The following is a 17,974-nucleotide window of genomic DNA, read 5'->3' as shown; positions in this document are numbered from 1 at the left end:
CGTCACAACTCCGCCCCCCTGACTGGTGCCGCCATATAGTCCGTCAGCTCATGGTGTTTACATATTACCGCTACGTACATTCCTACTATTACTGCGTGTTTTTCTGCTTGTCTAAGGAATCACCGCCTATTAAACGACCATAAAACCTTCCTGACAATCGTTAACATTGATTAATCAAAATGGTGAAGGCATGTCTGGTGGTTGGTTGCAGTAACAGAGAAGATAAACGGTCATTTTAGTCGTTGCTGTGTGCCCATTGTTGACAGGGCGAATCTCGAAAGCAGCACGGTTTGTTTATCTCGATCCATGATGCGTTTGTGTCGACAGCCGTTAGACAGCGGCGAAAATATCAATATGATGCCAACATGATCGCAGACATCATCAAACGGAGACTACGAAGCTCGTCGCCACGGTCGCGCAGCAAGAAGGTGAGCGTAACAACAGGTGTTGGGCAGAAAAATAGCCACCCTGCGTGAGATGTACCCCCTGAAATGACTTTCTTGTACCGTGAATATGTATTATTTTACTCTGCTTGAACCAATAAATGTCATACCTGTGTGATTGTCATTGGGATGTGGTCGTGAAAACCTGTAGACTAATACATTTCTGTTCAAAGATGGTTATGTGGCCCAGTCCACCATTTGTTACTATAATACAGTACTAATATTTTGTGTAATTTAATTATTTAAAACCGATCTTACAGTCATAAATCCATTACTGTAATGCGTCCATGATAACATTTGATGTTTTCACGTCAATAAAGTGCTATAAATAAGCGCTCCCGTCAGGGGGGGACATTTCACACGGGGCAGCTATTTTTCGGCACACACCGGCCCGTTGTCGATCAAGTTTCATTTTACAATTGTGACAACGGTGACGCTCAGCTGACCAAATGTCGGTTTATATTTGGGCCGGTGCCGATTTTGGGTACCCGACTCCTCATCGTGACATAAACTGGAGAATGATTGGAAATTTTGTAGTCTCAGGACGAGCTCTGGCGCACGGGGCGGGACCGGACGGGAGGAAACATCGGTTTGGGCATCAAATATGTATCTGGCGACTGGATCGACCGAAGCTTTTCCAAATAATGGCTTTTATGCAACTCATCCAATGAGTTTACAGTGTCTGAAAGCATCGGGGCTTCCATAATTTGCAAGTGAATCCACCTTTAGAAACTACGATCAATGACAATACGGACACACAATGACGGACAATATGGCGGCACAACACAGCGATCACGTGATTGTGTGACGTTGGTGATTGGGGTCTATACAGCGAGCTAAACTCCCAAATGACCATGCTTGACGTCCGTATAATTTGCGGAATCAATTTCATCCTCGATACCAAACGGGCTCGCATCAACGTCAATAAATGATATTTAGGTGCTGTTACGGCAATGACACAAACGGTTAGCATGCGTTCGCTAGCATTAGCACAATCGTTCAAACAACCACACAACTGGCTTTAAGTGTCCGATCGCGGGTGGAAAACACACAACAACAACAACAACAACAGAAAAGATGATACACACAGGCGTTGCCTCTGTAGAGATATTTTACAAGCATAAACAATGAATGTAGGTTCGCAGCCGTGTTTCTCTCCCACTCACTCAAGCTGCGTAGCTGTCCCTCTTCTTCTGGCGTGTGAGTGGTCTTCTTCACGTAAACAAGTGCGAGTGCGCCGTCAAGTGGGCGTGAAAGCGCCACAAACTGAAAGCATACATTTTAATATAAAAAAGTCCAAAATACAATTGAACACATTACCAAAGGCAGAACGCGAACGTGGCCATAGCTATTAAGAGTTATTCAGATAACTATAGCATAAAGCCTGAGTTATACTCCGGCATTGCGGTGACGGCGCAGCGACTACTGCGTCATTTGACATTCGATGGTTCTCCGTCCAGGTGCCGCGTTTCTCTGTAATTCACCGCCAAGCCACTAGAGGGGTGTGGGGTTATGTTTGCACGGTTTTGGGGCATGCTTGTTGACTTCCTCTTGTCAGTTTAACGGAGAAAAAAAATAAACAATGCAAGATGGAACGCTTGAATGTGGATCTTCAGCTCATCAACAATGAATAAATGTTGATCATACAAATGTTGAGGCGTAGGCGACGCACAAGACGATTTTGAGGCGGTCTGTCCAACTTTTGATGCCGCATAGAGTTCTAGCCTCAGGTGGAAACCAGTTAGCTGTAGCGGCTAGCTTCAAACTGGCGTCGAGCACTACGTCCAGCGTTTTGTCCGAGGTCTGCAAAGCCCTCCAGCCCGATTTGTTTGCCGTGTCCTACAAACAGCCAGTGGGAAGCCATATCAGATTTCTGGCGTCTATGGAATTTCCCAAACTGCGTTGGAAGCCTTGATGTTAACGTTATGATAAAAGAACCGAGGCACTCTCCATCAGTGATGATGTATCGTGTGTGAACTGTCTGTTGTTGAAAATGAAACATCAAAACAACTCTTTTGATACCAAACCTATGCTTTATTCTTCATATACTTGAAGTGTGAGACATAAATAAGTCACAGACTCACAGTAAACATATGTACACAATAAATGATGAAGTGCACCGACCAAAAATACGACATAAAGTGATAAAAAGCTGGCAGTTTTTGGCCGAGTGGCCATTCGATTCCGAACACAGGCATACTGCACTTGTCTCGGTGGTTCTTCCATTTTTTTAAATTCAATCGCTGGCTGACCTTCAGTCCCGTATTTTCAGCAATCTCCTCCCACTAATTTCTTGCCTTGACATGTCTTGACGAGACATTGTAGAAGTTGTCGTACTTGCTCTTCGTTGATACTCTTGTCGGCTTGGTCCATTTTTGCGTGTAGAAAAATAATTTTTGAGAATGGCGCTGATTTCGCGCTGAACCGGAAACAACAGTCTGAATGGACCAATCATAGTCCATTTCTACCACGTCACACGCGTTGACGCGACGCAAAGTCAGAAAAAAACGAAGGACCCAGAGAGGCTACGGCGCAGGGTCGTAAATCAGGTCTTCGTTGACGGCGCAGGTCTGACACAGAAGCATAACTCGACCTTAAAGAACATGCTAATAAGTTTACCAAACCATCAGTGTCACTCCAAAACACTAAAATAACATGTAAAATTATATCATAATGTGTTAAAAATAGGGCTGTCAAAATTTTCGCGTTAACGAGCGTTAATAAATTTTTTAAATTAATCCCGTTAAAATATTTGACGCAATTAACGCACAAATGCCCCGCTCAGATTAAAATGACAGTACAGTGAAAGGTTGTTGAGTTTTTCGGAGTTTTGCTGCCCTCTGCTGGCGCTTGGGTGCGACTGATTTTATAGGCTTCAGCACCCATGAGCATTGTGTAAGTAATTATTGACATCAACAATGGCGGGCTACTAGTTTATTTTTTTGATAGAAAATTTTACACATTTTTTAAAGACGAAAACATGAGTTTTAATATAAAATTTCTATAACTTGTACTAAAATGTATCTTTTAAGAACTACAATTCTTTCTATCCATGGATCGCTTTAACAAAATGCTAATAATGGAAATGCCAGCTTGTTGATTTATTGTTATAATAAAGAAATACAGTCCTTATGTACCGTATGTTGAATGTATATATCCATCTTGTGTCTTATCTTTCCATTCTAACAATAATTTACAGAAATATATAGCATATTTTATAGATGGTTTGAATTGCGATTAATTGCGATTAATTACGATTAATTAATTTTTAAGCTGTAATTAACTCGATTAAAATTTTTAATCGTTTGACACCCCTAGTTAAAAATTTAACATATAAGTCGCTCCTGAGTATAAGTCGCACCCCCAGCCAAACTATGAAAAAAAAAACTGCAACTTATAGTCCGAAAAATACGGTACTATATGGGGATTTTTTTTGTGGAGCTGTCACTCATTTTTTAATGGTGAGGCATCTGCTGGTGTAATTGCCACGTAAATGCTGTCAGTGTTCATCCAGCGAAAGGCTTCGCTGTAGGGTTGAATGTCTGCGAGTTAAAAGATCCACTCGTGACACCCGCTATTTAAAAAGTATTAATTAGTGGATCCTTTATGACAGTGGAAATGTTGTATGGTACTGATTAGTCCGACTGGGCCGACAGTACCTACTCTGCCAGCCTCCATTGCGCCTGCGGCTTTTTTGGAGATTCATTTTTAATGTGAAGTCTAAAAGGCGGAGAGCTGGCTCATCTCTATCTGCAGTACAGCATATTAACCTGTGTGCGTGTTTGTCCAGATGTGTGCTATTCTTAACTCATTGACTGCAACTGACAGCGATAGACGTCAACGTATTTGAACCGGGAGGCCTGGCAGTGAATGAATGTTCATTAGCTGCTCCAAGTTCAAATTGATTGGACATCCACTAGTGATAAAATATTTTAAATTCACATGGATGCCACATGACTGATGTCTATCATCGTCAGTGGCATTCAGAGTTGATGATCGACTTTGTATTTGTGTCGCCACAACTACACTTCCTCAAAAAAAATGCTTATTGTGAGAAGCGCTGTGCCTCCCAAGTTGTGTGTATCTTGCTGTCTATCACAGTGTTGTGCAAGCACATTTGAATTGTTACTATGGCAACGGAGCACGACTGTTACACATAAACACATATTCAAATGGGTGACTGTCGCTCTGTGTTCTTGTCACACTTATAGCCTTGATTTTTTTTCTTCCCCTGAATAGTTTTTCTCTGTTGCCCTCTCCCTGTGGATTCAACTGCCCTTTTGTATATTTACCATACTTTCCCACATGCTGATCACATCTCCATTATATTTTATGATTTAGGTAATCCTAGCCTCCTCCTTTAACCTCTTGTTCTTTTTGGCATTCATGTCCTCTTTTCCAGAATCTTGTGCTTTGTGTCCCCCCCCTCCGCAGCGCTCTCCCTATACATCTTCTGGGTTTCTTGCCGTTTCTTCCTCCACCTCCGTCTCTTTTGTGGATGTCTCTATTTATTCTCTCCTCTGCTCTCTGCTGCCTTCCTCCCACTCGCTTCCTCCTCCTCCTTTTCTCACCCTCGGTTGGCTTGTGTCCTCATGGAAAACTCCGCTAGTTTACAATTAGAACGTACACCTGCAATTAAGACTGACTAACCTCTGGTAATCAGAGCTCTTTTATGCACTTGCCACCTGCTTTTTATTCTCAACTCACCCTAGTTCGCACTTTGCATTTTTCATGCCCCCCACCTCTTTCCCTGCTGTTTTTACTCACAACTTTGTTTCTATTCTTTTAACTTGTACACTGCGTGATGAATAAAAGATTAACAAAGGTGTTGTGTGAGCACGTCCTACATTTATGCTTTGTCTAAAAGGCTCCTCCACGCCTAATTTGGAGTGCAACAACAGACAAGAATGGCGCCCCATTGAGTGCAGGTCTCAGAAAAGACCATACAATCTTAATTTGGCTTGGCACCAAATTGTACACCTTCACAGGCCTCCTTGTATTCATGTATTATTCAATGCAACATTATAGAAAATTGCTTAAAATGTGTGTGTGTTTGTGTGCTGGGTTAACACCATAATGTAATTGGTTCTCATTTGCACCTTGAACCTAAAGATGTATGGATTTTTATTATTTTTTTCTTTTTTTAAAATGTAATTCTTCTAAATTAAGAACAGAGGTTTCTCACTTGCACCTTGAACCTAAAGATGTATGGATTTTTATTTATTTTTTTATTTTTCAAATGTAATTCTTCTAAATTATGAACAGAGGTTGGCCGAGGTTATATCATTTCTCACATAATACAAGTGTGGCCTACATGACCTACATGACATGTTGGGACTAGGTTGGGACTTTTTTTTTTTTTTTTTTTTTAATCTTTAATTTTGAATATATTTTTTAAAGGGAACCACAGATAGATAGACTTATAGTTCTTGAAAGATAAAAGTTTAAATTTAAATATTAAAATCTATTAATATATATTAATATACTGTATATAATATATTAAAACTAGGGCTGTCAAAATTATCGCGTTAACGGGCGGTAGTTATTTTTGAAAATTAATCACGTTAAAATATTTGACGCATTTAACGCACATGCCCCGCTCAAACAGGTTAAAATGAGAGCACAGTGTCATGTCCACTTGTTACTTGTGTTTTTTGGTGTTTTGTCGCCCTCTGCTGGCACTTAGGTGCGACTGATTTTATGGGTTTCAGCACCATGACCATTGTGTAATTATTGACATCAACAATGGCGAGCTACTAGTTTAATTTTTGATTGAAAATTTTACAAATTTTATTAAAACGAAAACATTAAGAGGGGTTTTAATATAAAATTTCTATAACTTGTGCTAACATTTATCTTTTAAGGACTACCGGTAAAAGTCTTTCTATCCATGGATTGCTTTAACAGAATGTTAATAATGTTAATGCCATTTTCTTGATTCTTAATAAACAAATACAGTACTTATGTACAGTATGTTGAATGTACGTATATATCCGTCTCGTGTCTTTCCATTCCGACAATAATTTACAGAAAAATATGGCATATTTTATAGATGGTTTGAATTGCGATTAATTACCATTAATTAATTTTTAAGCAGTGATTAACTCAATTAAAAATTGTAATCGTTTGACAGCCCTAATTAAAACCCCTGTTGATGTTTGTGTTTTTTACATATTGTAAAATCAGTTTAATTGACATCACTGGGTTACGCTTCCGGGCTTCCAGAGTATGACTCTAGGGACATAAACATGTCATCTGTTCAACCCTTTCAATTTGTACCCAAGGGGAACATTAATGAGCATGACAGCACCGTCAATATTTCACAAAACGAGCAGCAAAAGCAAAATGAACAGGAAAGACGGGATGAGGGTATGACAAAACAGGTGTTGTGCCAAAATATGCTACACCGGCGAAACGTGCTACAAGAATTGAATTTGACACCCAAAGTACGACTGTGTGCTTTCAGCTTGTTTTGTTTAGATGCATACAGAAAGAGCATACTAAAGACGCCTTAAAAAAAATACCTAAACGTAGGATGAAATAAGGGTTGTTTAAATACGCTACGTGACTGATGTGGGCAACAGATAAAGCTACCACAAGAAAACACAATGCTTAAAAGTATGAGAGGGAAACACATGCAAAGAGTTTTGAGGCAACGAAAAGGTGATAAAAGACTCAATAAAAAAAAACAAATACAGTATTGGCCCGAATATAAGACGGTGTTTTTTGCATTGAAATAAGACTGAAAAAATGGGAGTCGTCTTATATTCAGGGTCTAGACATAACCATTCACAACGGTAGATGGTGCCAGATATCATTGAAGAGAATGCTGAACTTAAGGAGTAATGTTCTGTCATGACAGATCTCAGCTACTCTCAAGTTTAACCAGTTTGCATTATTTTATTGCAAGGTTTTTCCTTATTCAGATTTGTTTTAATGTTTTAATAATGTTTTAATAATTTACAGTTACAGTTAGACCTCACTTTGATGGTTAATGCAGGTATTGCAATTCTGTTGTTTTATCACAATAGATTGGTTTATTTACATTTACAAAACCAGAAGCCCTTCATTCACGAATGTGGTTGCACTTTAGTTTACATATTTAAGTGCTCAGGTATTAAGATTTGAATGAGGCAAAATAACATGCTTTTTCTCTCAAATATATTGTTATAGTCATTTGTTTCAGATGTACTGTAATTATTTTCTGTATAAAAATGAATTTGGTGTTCAAAATGTCTTTTTTCAAACTTGAGTCTCGAAAAGGAGGGGGTTGTCTTATAATCAGGGCTGTCTTATATTCGGGCCAATACAGAAGTAAGTACTCACCGGTTTTAACCGATGTGCGCATGTGTTTGACGTCTCACTGATAAAAAGTCAAGGCAGGAAATGAAGGAATCGAAAATACAAACTGTCAAATGGCAGCAAGTCAGTTGCCACGTTTACATGGAGCCAAATATTCCAATTACAATCGGAATATTTGTTCAAACCGAATAAATGTGTTCCATATAAACACCTCATTCGGAATGAACAGGCCCAAACCGAATGGAATTTCATTCCGATTCACAGAGGTGGAATATTCCTTTTCCCAAACCGATTAGAAGTAAAATTATATCATGTAAACAGGGAAGCGGAATGGTGTCTGGTTGCGTTCTTTCTGCGCATGCTCCGTACTGATGTGGTGACGTCATTTGGTGACGTAAGTAACGTCACTTGCAACATGGCTTCCAAGCACACGCACAGCGCACCCACACAACTTTTTAAATGAACGGCGTATCATTCTGAAGTTTTGTTTCCACTCGAAAAGTTAAAATAGCAGCTGATCTGACGATTGATCTCCATGTTTTGCAACGTGACGCTTTGTTTTGATTAATCTGCGCATGTCAGACGGCAGTTGTCAAACGTCCTTTCGGAATAAAGGCAGTCACATGTAAACGCTGGATCGGAATAGATGAAGTGACATGTAAACAGCTGATGTGAAATTTCCATTCGGAATGATTTGAATCGGTATGAATAAAAGTCAGCATGTAAACGTGGCTAGTGTCTCTGCAACCTGCCTAGGATCGGTTTGAAGACACTGCTGATGAGCTGGAACTGGATATAGGTATGACATCGCGAACTCATTCCACAGCTCTGTAACAAAACAATCTAACCAGCAGCAGAATGTGACAAAATAATGCCAGTTGTCATACTAACTTCGCTTGCTAGCTAGCACAGCTCTTCTCCCAGTCCAGGCCAACTACGTCATCACCTCAATCGTCCATTGCACGCATAAAACATGGCGCTCTCCGTAGGTCAAAATATGTACTAAATATTAATAGATTTTTAAATCAATGGCAATATTTTATGTGTTTCTAATAACATATGTTAGTAAAAGAGAACAATTGTGGCTAATTAGAGCCCACATGTCCGAGGTTCCCTTTAAAAAATAAATAAAATGATAAATTAGTGAAATGTTTAAAACGGCATTAAAATGAATAAAACTAGAAATACTCGGGTTACAGCCCCCAATAACCACTTAAATTGTTAAAAGATGAAATAGCAGCAACCCCAAAAGTGCTCCCTGCTGCCATACTATATTGAGGTCAATTCAGTGGTCAGTTAGTGTAACTGCAAGTAAATATCCAAGATAACCGACACCCTGCCTCCCGTGTGGACTACAACTGGCACATCCTGACAATACTTCTATGCCTGAGGAGCTACAGTGGTAAAAAATAAAATTAAATTAAAAATTTAGTAACACCTAGGGAATGATAATATCTGTTTGGAATTTGAAATATTTGTGTATGATATATAGACATATATGATTAACCATGTGTGCAATGAAGTCGACATCATGCATCCCCCAGTATATTTTGAAGACATGTTACATAATTGTGTCACTGTTTTCATGACTGCTTCAGTTATAAGTTAGTAATTGTTATTATTTTAAGCAGTTAATATAATCATTTTTGTGCAGATTAGCTGTAGTTTGCACTACTATATGCATTTTATTTTTGCTATAGTTTGCAATAATTTATGTATTTTATTTTATTTCTTTTAGACTTCAAAATCAGCAAAGAATAAGACGGTTTACAGAATAGCCCCAGAAATATCATCCAGTTTCAGTGATGATGACTGCAGTGACAACAGTGATGATGAGTGACTGCCAGACAACAACAAAGACATTGGTGCTTAGGTGTTGGAGTCACAACTAGAAGTTTCATTGGTTTTCTTATTCAGGCCTATGCATTGTGCCTATAGTGTTGAAAGTGTTGCAATTTCCCCAAAAATGTTGATATGTTTATCAAAGCATAAAAGGGATCAAAAGTTTCTATATTCACAATAGAACACAAGTTAATTCATTTTTTGATATTAAATTTACATTGTCGACTGGATTGGACATGTCTGTACCTTCATGAAAAAAAAAAACATTTTTGAAAAATAAGAAATTGAACATTATTTTCATTTTCTAAGATTAGAAGAACAAAAAAACATCAGAAAAAATCATGACCAAGAATTTCATAATTCATGCATCAGAGGGTTTAATAACAAATTACTTTTCAAAATTCTATTTTGCTGATAAAAAAAAAATAAAAAAATGAACAAACGTTTGAAACGAAATGAAAATATTTAAAATTGCCTTTTATATTTAAGTTTGTAATAAAATTCACTAATATAACTAATACAATATTTGTCATGTACCAATGTACCAGCATATTGCATCACAAAGCTTTCGTCACAAGGACTGTGTACTCTTTACCAAAGAACAACTGAAAACAGTATAAAGTCACAAACACACAGCATTCAGTGTCAGGTCGTCAGTGATTCAGCATACGTTTGCATTAACTAGCCATTATCGCTTGACCTGATTGTTTTCTTTGTCAACATCAATAAAATCCTGTGTCTGCGATACGCAACTGGTTCCTCCGTCTCGTACATGACAATATTAAGTGGACGAATTCAGGTATCACATAATACTAATGAATGCTAGTACGGAATTGGACATAATGCCAAGGAAATTTTAAAAAAAGTTTTAAATAAAATCGAAATTATTAGTTACACAGCTTAATAATAAATGCACGTGACACACACAACATGGTGACGCATTCACACGTGAGCCTCCAGGAACACTAAACATCATTAAAGACCATGTGCTCACACAACATCTTATTAATATCTACATGTTTTGATGCTTAAAATGGAGTTGTCTTTTAATGGCGATGTTTCGTTGTCTTAAAAGAATGCATTCCATCTAGTGAGTGGATGGCCTTTACTCCCTCTCAACATTAACTCTGGAAAAATCTTGTAGCACATCACAAAACAAAAATATCACAAAGTTTATGTACTGAAGTAATGGTGATCTCGCCTCAATGTACTCAAAAATGTACTTGAAAACATGGCCTCTCTAGCTGAATAAAAAAACCCTCATAGGAACCATGACTTATTGTGGTGCATGAATGGTGGTAGCTCTCAGTTTTGAAAAAGTCTGTGACCTCTGTCAATACAGTAATTCAGAGTACTTAAAAAGAGATTCTTATAAAGTTAAAGCAAATATGTGGTACAGTAGTACATGGCAGTGTCTTGAGATCATTGAGTTTGTCAAGATGCAAGCAGCCATTCGGCCTATACTTGGCTTTGACTTGTGAGTGCAACATGAAATTGAGCATTGTTTGGTAATATTGACTCGACTCACGTCATAAAAAGCAAGTATGGCAGGTAGAGTTAGTGAAAAAATATTTAAAAAGATAAGTCTTCAACCTGTTTATTACCATTCCCACTTGAGGTTTACTATCAAACTACCGGTAATCATATAAGAAAGACAATTGTACATAATGTTTTAAAACCAACCACATCATTTTGACTTAAAGGCTTTTTATTTTTTGCTAACATATAATGGAAACTTCTATTGATGGGTAACTTGTGTCATTACAGCAGATATTTGCAAACAGTACATACAGACAAAGCTATGAATACGAGTGTTTGTCTATGTTTTCTGTGACTGATTTGCGACCAGCCAAGGATTTACCCCACGTCTTGCCCAAAGTCAGCTGGAATAGGACCCAGCTCTCCCGTGACCCAATTGGAGCAAGCCCATTACAAAATAGATTGATAGTTTCTTCTATAGTACTTCAAGAAAATCTAGTCTAATGCCCATAAATATGACTCACATGCATTAATACAGTACGATCACAATGTGATTAGGTTATGCATGCAACGACCCCACCACAGCATTATGTTCCCAACAAGCAATGACTAACAATGTTTTTTCCCCCCTGCTTGTCAACCTCCCTTTTCCACTCGTGTCTTTTGTCTCCTGAATTTCTCCTCAACCCCTCCATCTCCCGTTCTTTTATGCTCCACTCTGCGCTGTTGAAGGAGGAGCTGTAAATAATAGTAATAATCGGAAATAATAGGTCTGCACTTCCCTTCAGTCAGTGTTGGAGGAAGAAAACAAGTAAAACGAGGAAACACATTTGAAGGCCTGTGAGAGAGTAGTAAACATTGCAATTGGCTGGAGTCATAAAAAAAAAAAAAAAAAGTCACCCACCTTCCTTTATCTGAATTTTCCATTCCATGGCTACTTCTTAAGCCTGAGTTATGCAACTGGGTTGCGGTGATGGCAAAGCGACTACGGCGTCAATGAGCATTCGATAGTTCTGCGGCGTTGCTCTGTAATTCACCGCCAAGCCACTAGACGGGTGTGGCGTTGTGTTTGTAGGGTTTTGGGGGACTCTTGACAACGTTGTTTTCTTCCGGTTACACTGCAATGCTAAAATGCTAACAGAGATAAAACGCTTGAATGTGGATCTTCAGCTCATCAACACTGAACAACAAATGTTGATCATACAAATGCTGAGGCGCAGGCAACGTAGAAGACTGTTTCGGAGGCAGTCTATCGGACTGTTGATGTCGTCACATTACGAAATCTAGCCTCGGGTGGAAGCCAGCAAGCTGTGGCGGATAGCTTCAAATTGGCGTCAAGCACTGTGTCCAGCGTTTTGTCCGAGGTCTGCAAAGAATTGTGGACAGCCCTCCAGCCCGATTTTATTTGCAGTGTCCTACAACCAGCCAGTGGGAAGCCATAGCAGATTTCTGGCAGCTATGGAACTTCCCAAACTGCGTTGTAAGCCTTGATGGTAAACATGTTATCATAAAAGCACCGAGGCACTCTCAGTGATGATGTATCAAGTGGTTGAACTGTCTAGTTGAAAATTAAACATCAAAACAACTCTTTTGACACCAAACTTGTGCTTTATTCTTCTTATACTTGTAGTGTGACACGTAAATAAGTCTCAGACTCACAGCAAACATATGTACACATTAAATGATGAAGCGCACCAACCAAAAATACGACAAAATGATATAAAGCTGGCAGTTTTTGGCCGACTGGGTCAACGCTTTGTGTGGCCATTCGATTCCGAACACACACATACTTGTCTCCATTTTTTTATTCAATCGCTGGCTGACCTCCAGCCCCGTACTTTCAGCAATCTCCTCCCACGAATTGCTTGCCATTTGGCAAACTTCATAATGTCTTGACGAGACATTGTAGAAGTTGCTCTTTGTTGATACTCTCGTCGGCTTGGTCCATTTTTGCGTGTAGCAAAATAATGTTTGACATGGCAGTGATTTCGTGCTGAACCGGAAACAACAGTCTGAGCGGACCAATCACAGTCCATTTCCACTACGTCACACGTGTTGACGCGAAGTCAGAAAATTGTGATGGAACATGAAAGGCTACGGCGAGGCACGTAAATCGGGTCTGCCTTGACGGCACAGGTGTGCCACAGTAGCATAACTCGACCTTTAGTCATACACACAATACTAATAATGATTTAAAAAAACAAACAAAAAAACATTTTAAAGCCACTTTCAGACATACGCTGGACTCCGGTTATATCGCGGGATTTAAAACTTATCTCAAAGCAATTTCCCGGGTGAACATGGCGTTGAAACGGACATTAACTGGGTCGCGTCCTAGTATAATGTCCGGGACTTACCCGGGACACGACGTGTGAAAGCAGCCGTTAAATTCCCGGGTCACAGTGCAAAGGCTGATGAGGTAAATATCATGGCGGACCGATCGTCATTTTCCCTTTCTTTGCAGTAAGACGAAAAGCGGTAAACAAATATCGCGATTATCAACATGGCAAACCGGAAAGATAGCAAAATTAAACTGGAAACATAACAAAATTAAATTGCTACTGGATCTTAGAGCCGAGGAAGAGACAGTTGATTGTCCATCTTTGGAAATGAGTGGTTTATTTTTTTGCCGATGCCGACCAAAAATGACATAATGTCCGGGTTATAAAATCCCGTCCCCCGCCATCCCTTCACAGAGTGCCGAGTGGCCAAGACGGGACAAGTCTGAAAGTACATCTCCCCATGTCTGAAAGCTGTGACCGTGTCACATTACACGGGAATTTAGCGGGAAATAAGTCTGAAATGAGCTCAAGTAAACTGGACTTAAGTAAGTTGAACTCAACATTCTAAGTAAACTGGATTTCAATTTAAGTGAACACGAACTGTAATAATTTGCCCCAAGAAGCGATTGAACAACATCGTGGCAGCGGTGCTCATAGACAACTGAACTAAACACTACTGGTTGATTACTGGTTGCCTAATTGTTAGGTCACACTTTTGAAAGCATGGGGAGTGAGGCCAGGGCTAAGTACACAACTTATTACCAGTTCAGTTTTCTCTGAAATTTAAGTATGGCCTACAAACTTAATCAGACAAGTTGTTTCAACTCATTTAATCATGTTAATTATATTAACTTACATAACATGAGATATACAGTAATTACAATCTTTATCGCAACTTTCAGACTATAAGCCGCTACTTTTTTCCCTAATTTTGAATCCTTTGTCTTATAGTCTAGTGTGGCTTTTTTGTTTATTTATTTTGGGTTAATAGGTCACACTTTATTTGACATTGGCATCATAAGAATGTCAAAAGACCGCCATGATTATGACACGACACTATCAGGGCATTACTGAATGCTTATGACAGATGTCATTAAGTGTCATACAGCAAATTTTGTCACTAACTCCATTTATGTCCAGCTTGGATCTTTTGCAGCCATTCAAAAGTGAGATTATTTGCCGGATAACACTAAGTGACATCTGATATAAGCATTCATTAATGCTCTCGACAGTGTCATAATTATGATTGTCTAATGACAGTCTTATGGCGCCACTGTCATATAAAGTGTGACCAAATACCATAGCTAGCCATTAATAAACCAACTGAAACAGTAACTGAAGAAATAGTTAGTACAGAACATGAATTTTGATTGTTATTTACATCTGTAGTGCTGCAATGCATGCCGGGAGGCACATTGGACAACAACAGTGTTGACAGCAGGTGGCAGCGAAGGTTGACTGTCTAGACTGATAGCTAAATAAAGCTTCTTGAAGCAATGAAGCTTTGCAACCATTGTGGGTGGCGGATTTTAGTCAGGTGTGCCTTATAGTGCGAAAATTACGGTAATAGGATGGTAGTATTCAGGCTCCAAAGTCAAGTTCTTGCTGCAGTTTTCGCAACAAAAAGCAAGTTAAGAAAATGACATCCGGACAATCAATTTACATAACTTTGCTGTCTATTCATCCATTCATTTACTACTGAAGCCTCTTTTCACAAAGTGAATTCCATGTTTGTACACAATTAACTACCATTGACAGCAATAGATGTCTAATGAATGTTTAACCAATTCAAATGTATTCTTTCATACATTTGAATGAAAGAATGAGTTAAAAAGCTTCACAAATATGTAGCGCCACACATATGTGTACAACAAAGTTGCTTTTAAAAACATCCTAAAAGGGCCTGTAAAATTATAATTAAAGAAAAAAAAAAACTAAATAGGAAAAAAAAACCTTTTGACTACATTTGCAACACCCTTTGCTATTGTCTTGTTTTAAAACAGCATACCCTTTATTGCTCTCTTTTCTTCATTGCTTGTTTGCCTTACACACCCACTCACTCCACTCACACAGCGGCTCTGAATTAACGACTGAATTCACATTTAACATGGGCGGAAATACAAAGTATTCAATTGGTCTACACAGGGGAAAACGAGACCAGCATTAAAAAGTTGTGCTTGTTAAAATCCCCAAAATCATCCAAATGTTTTAAAAATGGATTTCTCCTTTACCAACTTGTTTCTACTGTAATATGTGTTAGGAAGATTCTTTTGTGCTCATAACTAAATGCTTTTGTTGTTGTTGTTGTCCTTCTCATTTAGGGACGGCATTTACACTCCTCCGCAATGCTTGTCAGCCGCCTCCCCCAATCTCCCTCCAGTCTTCAGAACATTCACCTTCTATCCTCCTCCCGCCTCCATCGCCCCCCTGCTTCAGCCCTAAAACAGACACTGTGTCACAAGATCGCCCGGCCACGGCTGCTCCTGCTCTTCCTCATCTTCTTACTGCTCCTACAGACCACCTGCGGGGCTCGGGGCAGAGGTGGAAGTCAAGGTTCTGGACCAGGAGGCACCCTAGGAGGACAAGGTGGACCGAGAGGAGGCGGCACCCAACGTGGCGGTGTTATCACTCCTCAGTACTCTCCTGGGCCACAAGCGCTTCCTCCAATCAGCCCCAAACTCATCAGCTCCCTCAGCATCGCTGTCATCTTAGTAGGGAACTCTAGTGAAGTAGCCTTGGGGGCGGGACTTGAGAAAGAGGACTTCCTGCACATTCCCTACCCCCCAAAGGTGGAGGTGGTGACCATGAACGAGACCGACCCAAAGAGCATCATCAATCGGATCTGTACACAGATGTCAAGGAACTCTCTGCAAGGTGTCGTTTTTGGCGACGACACAGACCAGGAGGCCATCGCTCAGATTCTGGACTTTATCTCGGCCCAGACTCACATTCCCATTCTGGGCATCCGTGGAGGCTCCTCCATGGTCATGGCGGCCAAGGTAGGATGGCTTAATGATCTTGCTTTCATCCAGAAATGCCAACCAACAACAGGTCCAATCTGTTTCAAAATGATTAGGTGTGATATATAAGTAGTACAGTTCAAGTTGGGTGAATCATGACTGTAATTATAATACAAATGTTCAGGGCATGTGGAGGTTTGCTAAAAATCATCTGCATTTCATTTTAATTTACCTCTGACATGTGCTTTGTTTCATGTTGACAAATATGGCAGTATTTGAAACAACCACATAAACCATGAAACCAGTAGCACATACTGTAGTTATTTTTTTGTTTGTTTTTGGGGTGGCATTGATTATCTCTGAGGGCGTTTAATTCTCACTTCCAAAATGTAACCCCAAAGATATGCCTCTGAAGTGGCAAAAACAAACTGTGTGAAGGCAGAAGGGTACAGTGTCATCATATACAGTGCTCTATCGGATTGTTTTTTTGTTTTGTTTCACAACACTTAAATCAGGGGTGTCCAAACCTTTTGCAAAGGGGGCCATATTTGGTGTGGGAAAAATGTTGGGGGCCGACCTTGGCTGACGCCCTTTACGTAGAACAATATATTTAGGTAAATTTTAGCAAGCCATTCTGTGTGTCACATTTGCTTTATTTTTTTTTTAATTAATAATTTTAACAATCTCGCAACTATCCTTTGTGACGTTCTCTTTTGACTCTCGGATTCTTGCGAAATACTGCTGATGTGAAATTAAAACTAGCTTCAAGTTGCTTCAGTTTCTCGCTGCGTATTTTCCATTTAATCTTGTCGTACATGTCAGCTTGTCTTGTGTGGTAATATCACCTCACATTGAACTCTTTAAAAACAGCAACTGTCTCTTTACAAATGAGACAGTCAGAGTTGTTGAGTATTTTAGTGAAGAAATAGTCAAATTTTCACCTGTCCTTTAAGCGTTGGCCGTCGCAGTGAACCTTTTGTTGTTGTTGTTGATTGTCGCCATTTTAGAAAATTGGAAGTACAGGGTCACACGGGGTAATGTTGCTTAGAGTGCTGCTGCCTTTTAGTGGGTAAATGAGGAGCAGCATTTAGTGTGTAAGCTGCTTCATATGCTGGTAGCAGTACTGCTGACCAATTAATTAAGTTTATTTATTAAGTCTGTGTGTAGGCCAGACGTTATTGATTTTATGACAGATGCTGGGGGCTGGATGAAATTTTGACCACGGGCCGCATTTGGCCCCGGCTTTGGACATGGCTGACTTAAATCATCTTACCAATTGCACAATAGCCTGTAGAACAGTAGTGTGCAATATGTTGCATTATGCAATCGACTGGTAGACCTCAAAGATATTGTGAATTGAATTTTTGAAAAAAATAAAGAAAAATGCTGGGAGTCCATAAATCCTTCCATGCTATTAGATTCATCTTTTGATTGACATACTGTTTGGGACAGTGGGCTTGAGGGCCCAAATGCAGACAAGCGAGGTGTAGGTAAACCGACATCTCCATTTTTTGAACTAGGACAATATGTGGACGAGCCAGGGTTTATAGCTGTGGAATCCAAAGGCTGGGGCTAAGGTACATGGTGTGAAGTGAGTTAGGTATGTACCGGTATGATATTCGGATGGTATGATAACCTTAAGCCAAAAATCACGGTTTCACGGTAT

At 39.5% G+C, this 17,974-nt stretch overlaps 1 protein-coding gene across 6 annotated transcripts in view; it reads left to right on the top strand.

Annotated features, from left to right (window-relative positions):
* grin2bb (glutamate receptor, ionotropic, N-methyl D-aspartate 2B, genome duplicate b) overlaps positions 1-17,974 on the top strand; it is a 260,728-nt gene that overhangs the window by 64,611 nt on the left and 178,143 nt on the right. For all 6 annotated transcript variants that reach the window (XM_057844330.1, XM_057844334.1, XM_057844331.1 and 3 more), the window contains exon 3: positions 15,670-16,347. In XM_057844330.1, the coding sequence (XP_057700313.1) occupies positions 15,670-16,347 (678 nt within the window). The remainder of the gene's footprint in view (positions 1-15,669; positions 16,348-17,974) is intronic.

The sequence above is a fragment of the Corythoichthys intestinalis genome, chromosome 8, assembly GCF_030265065.1.
Source record: "Corythoichthys intestinalis isolate RoL2023-P3 chromosome 8, ASM3026506v1, whole genome shotgun sequence".
In the NCBI taxonomy this organism is placed as follows: domain Eukaryota; kingdom Metazoa; phylum Chordata; class Actinopteri; order Syngnathiformes; family Syngnathidae; genus Corythoichthys; species Corythoichthys intestinalis.
The sequence above is the reverse complement of the archived record's forward strand: the minus strand, read 5'-3'. Positions and strand labels throughout refer to the sequence as shown.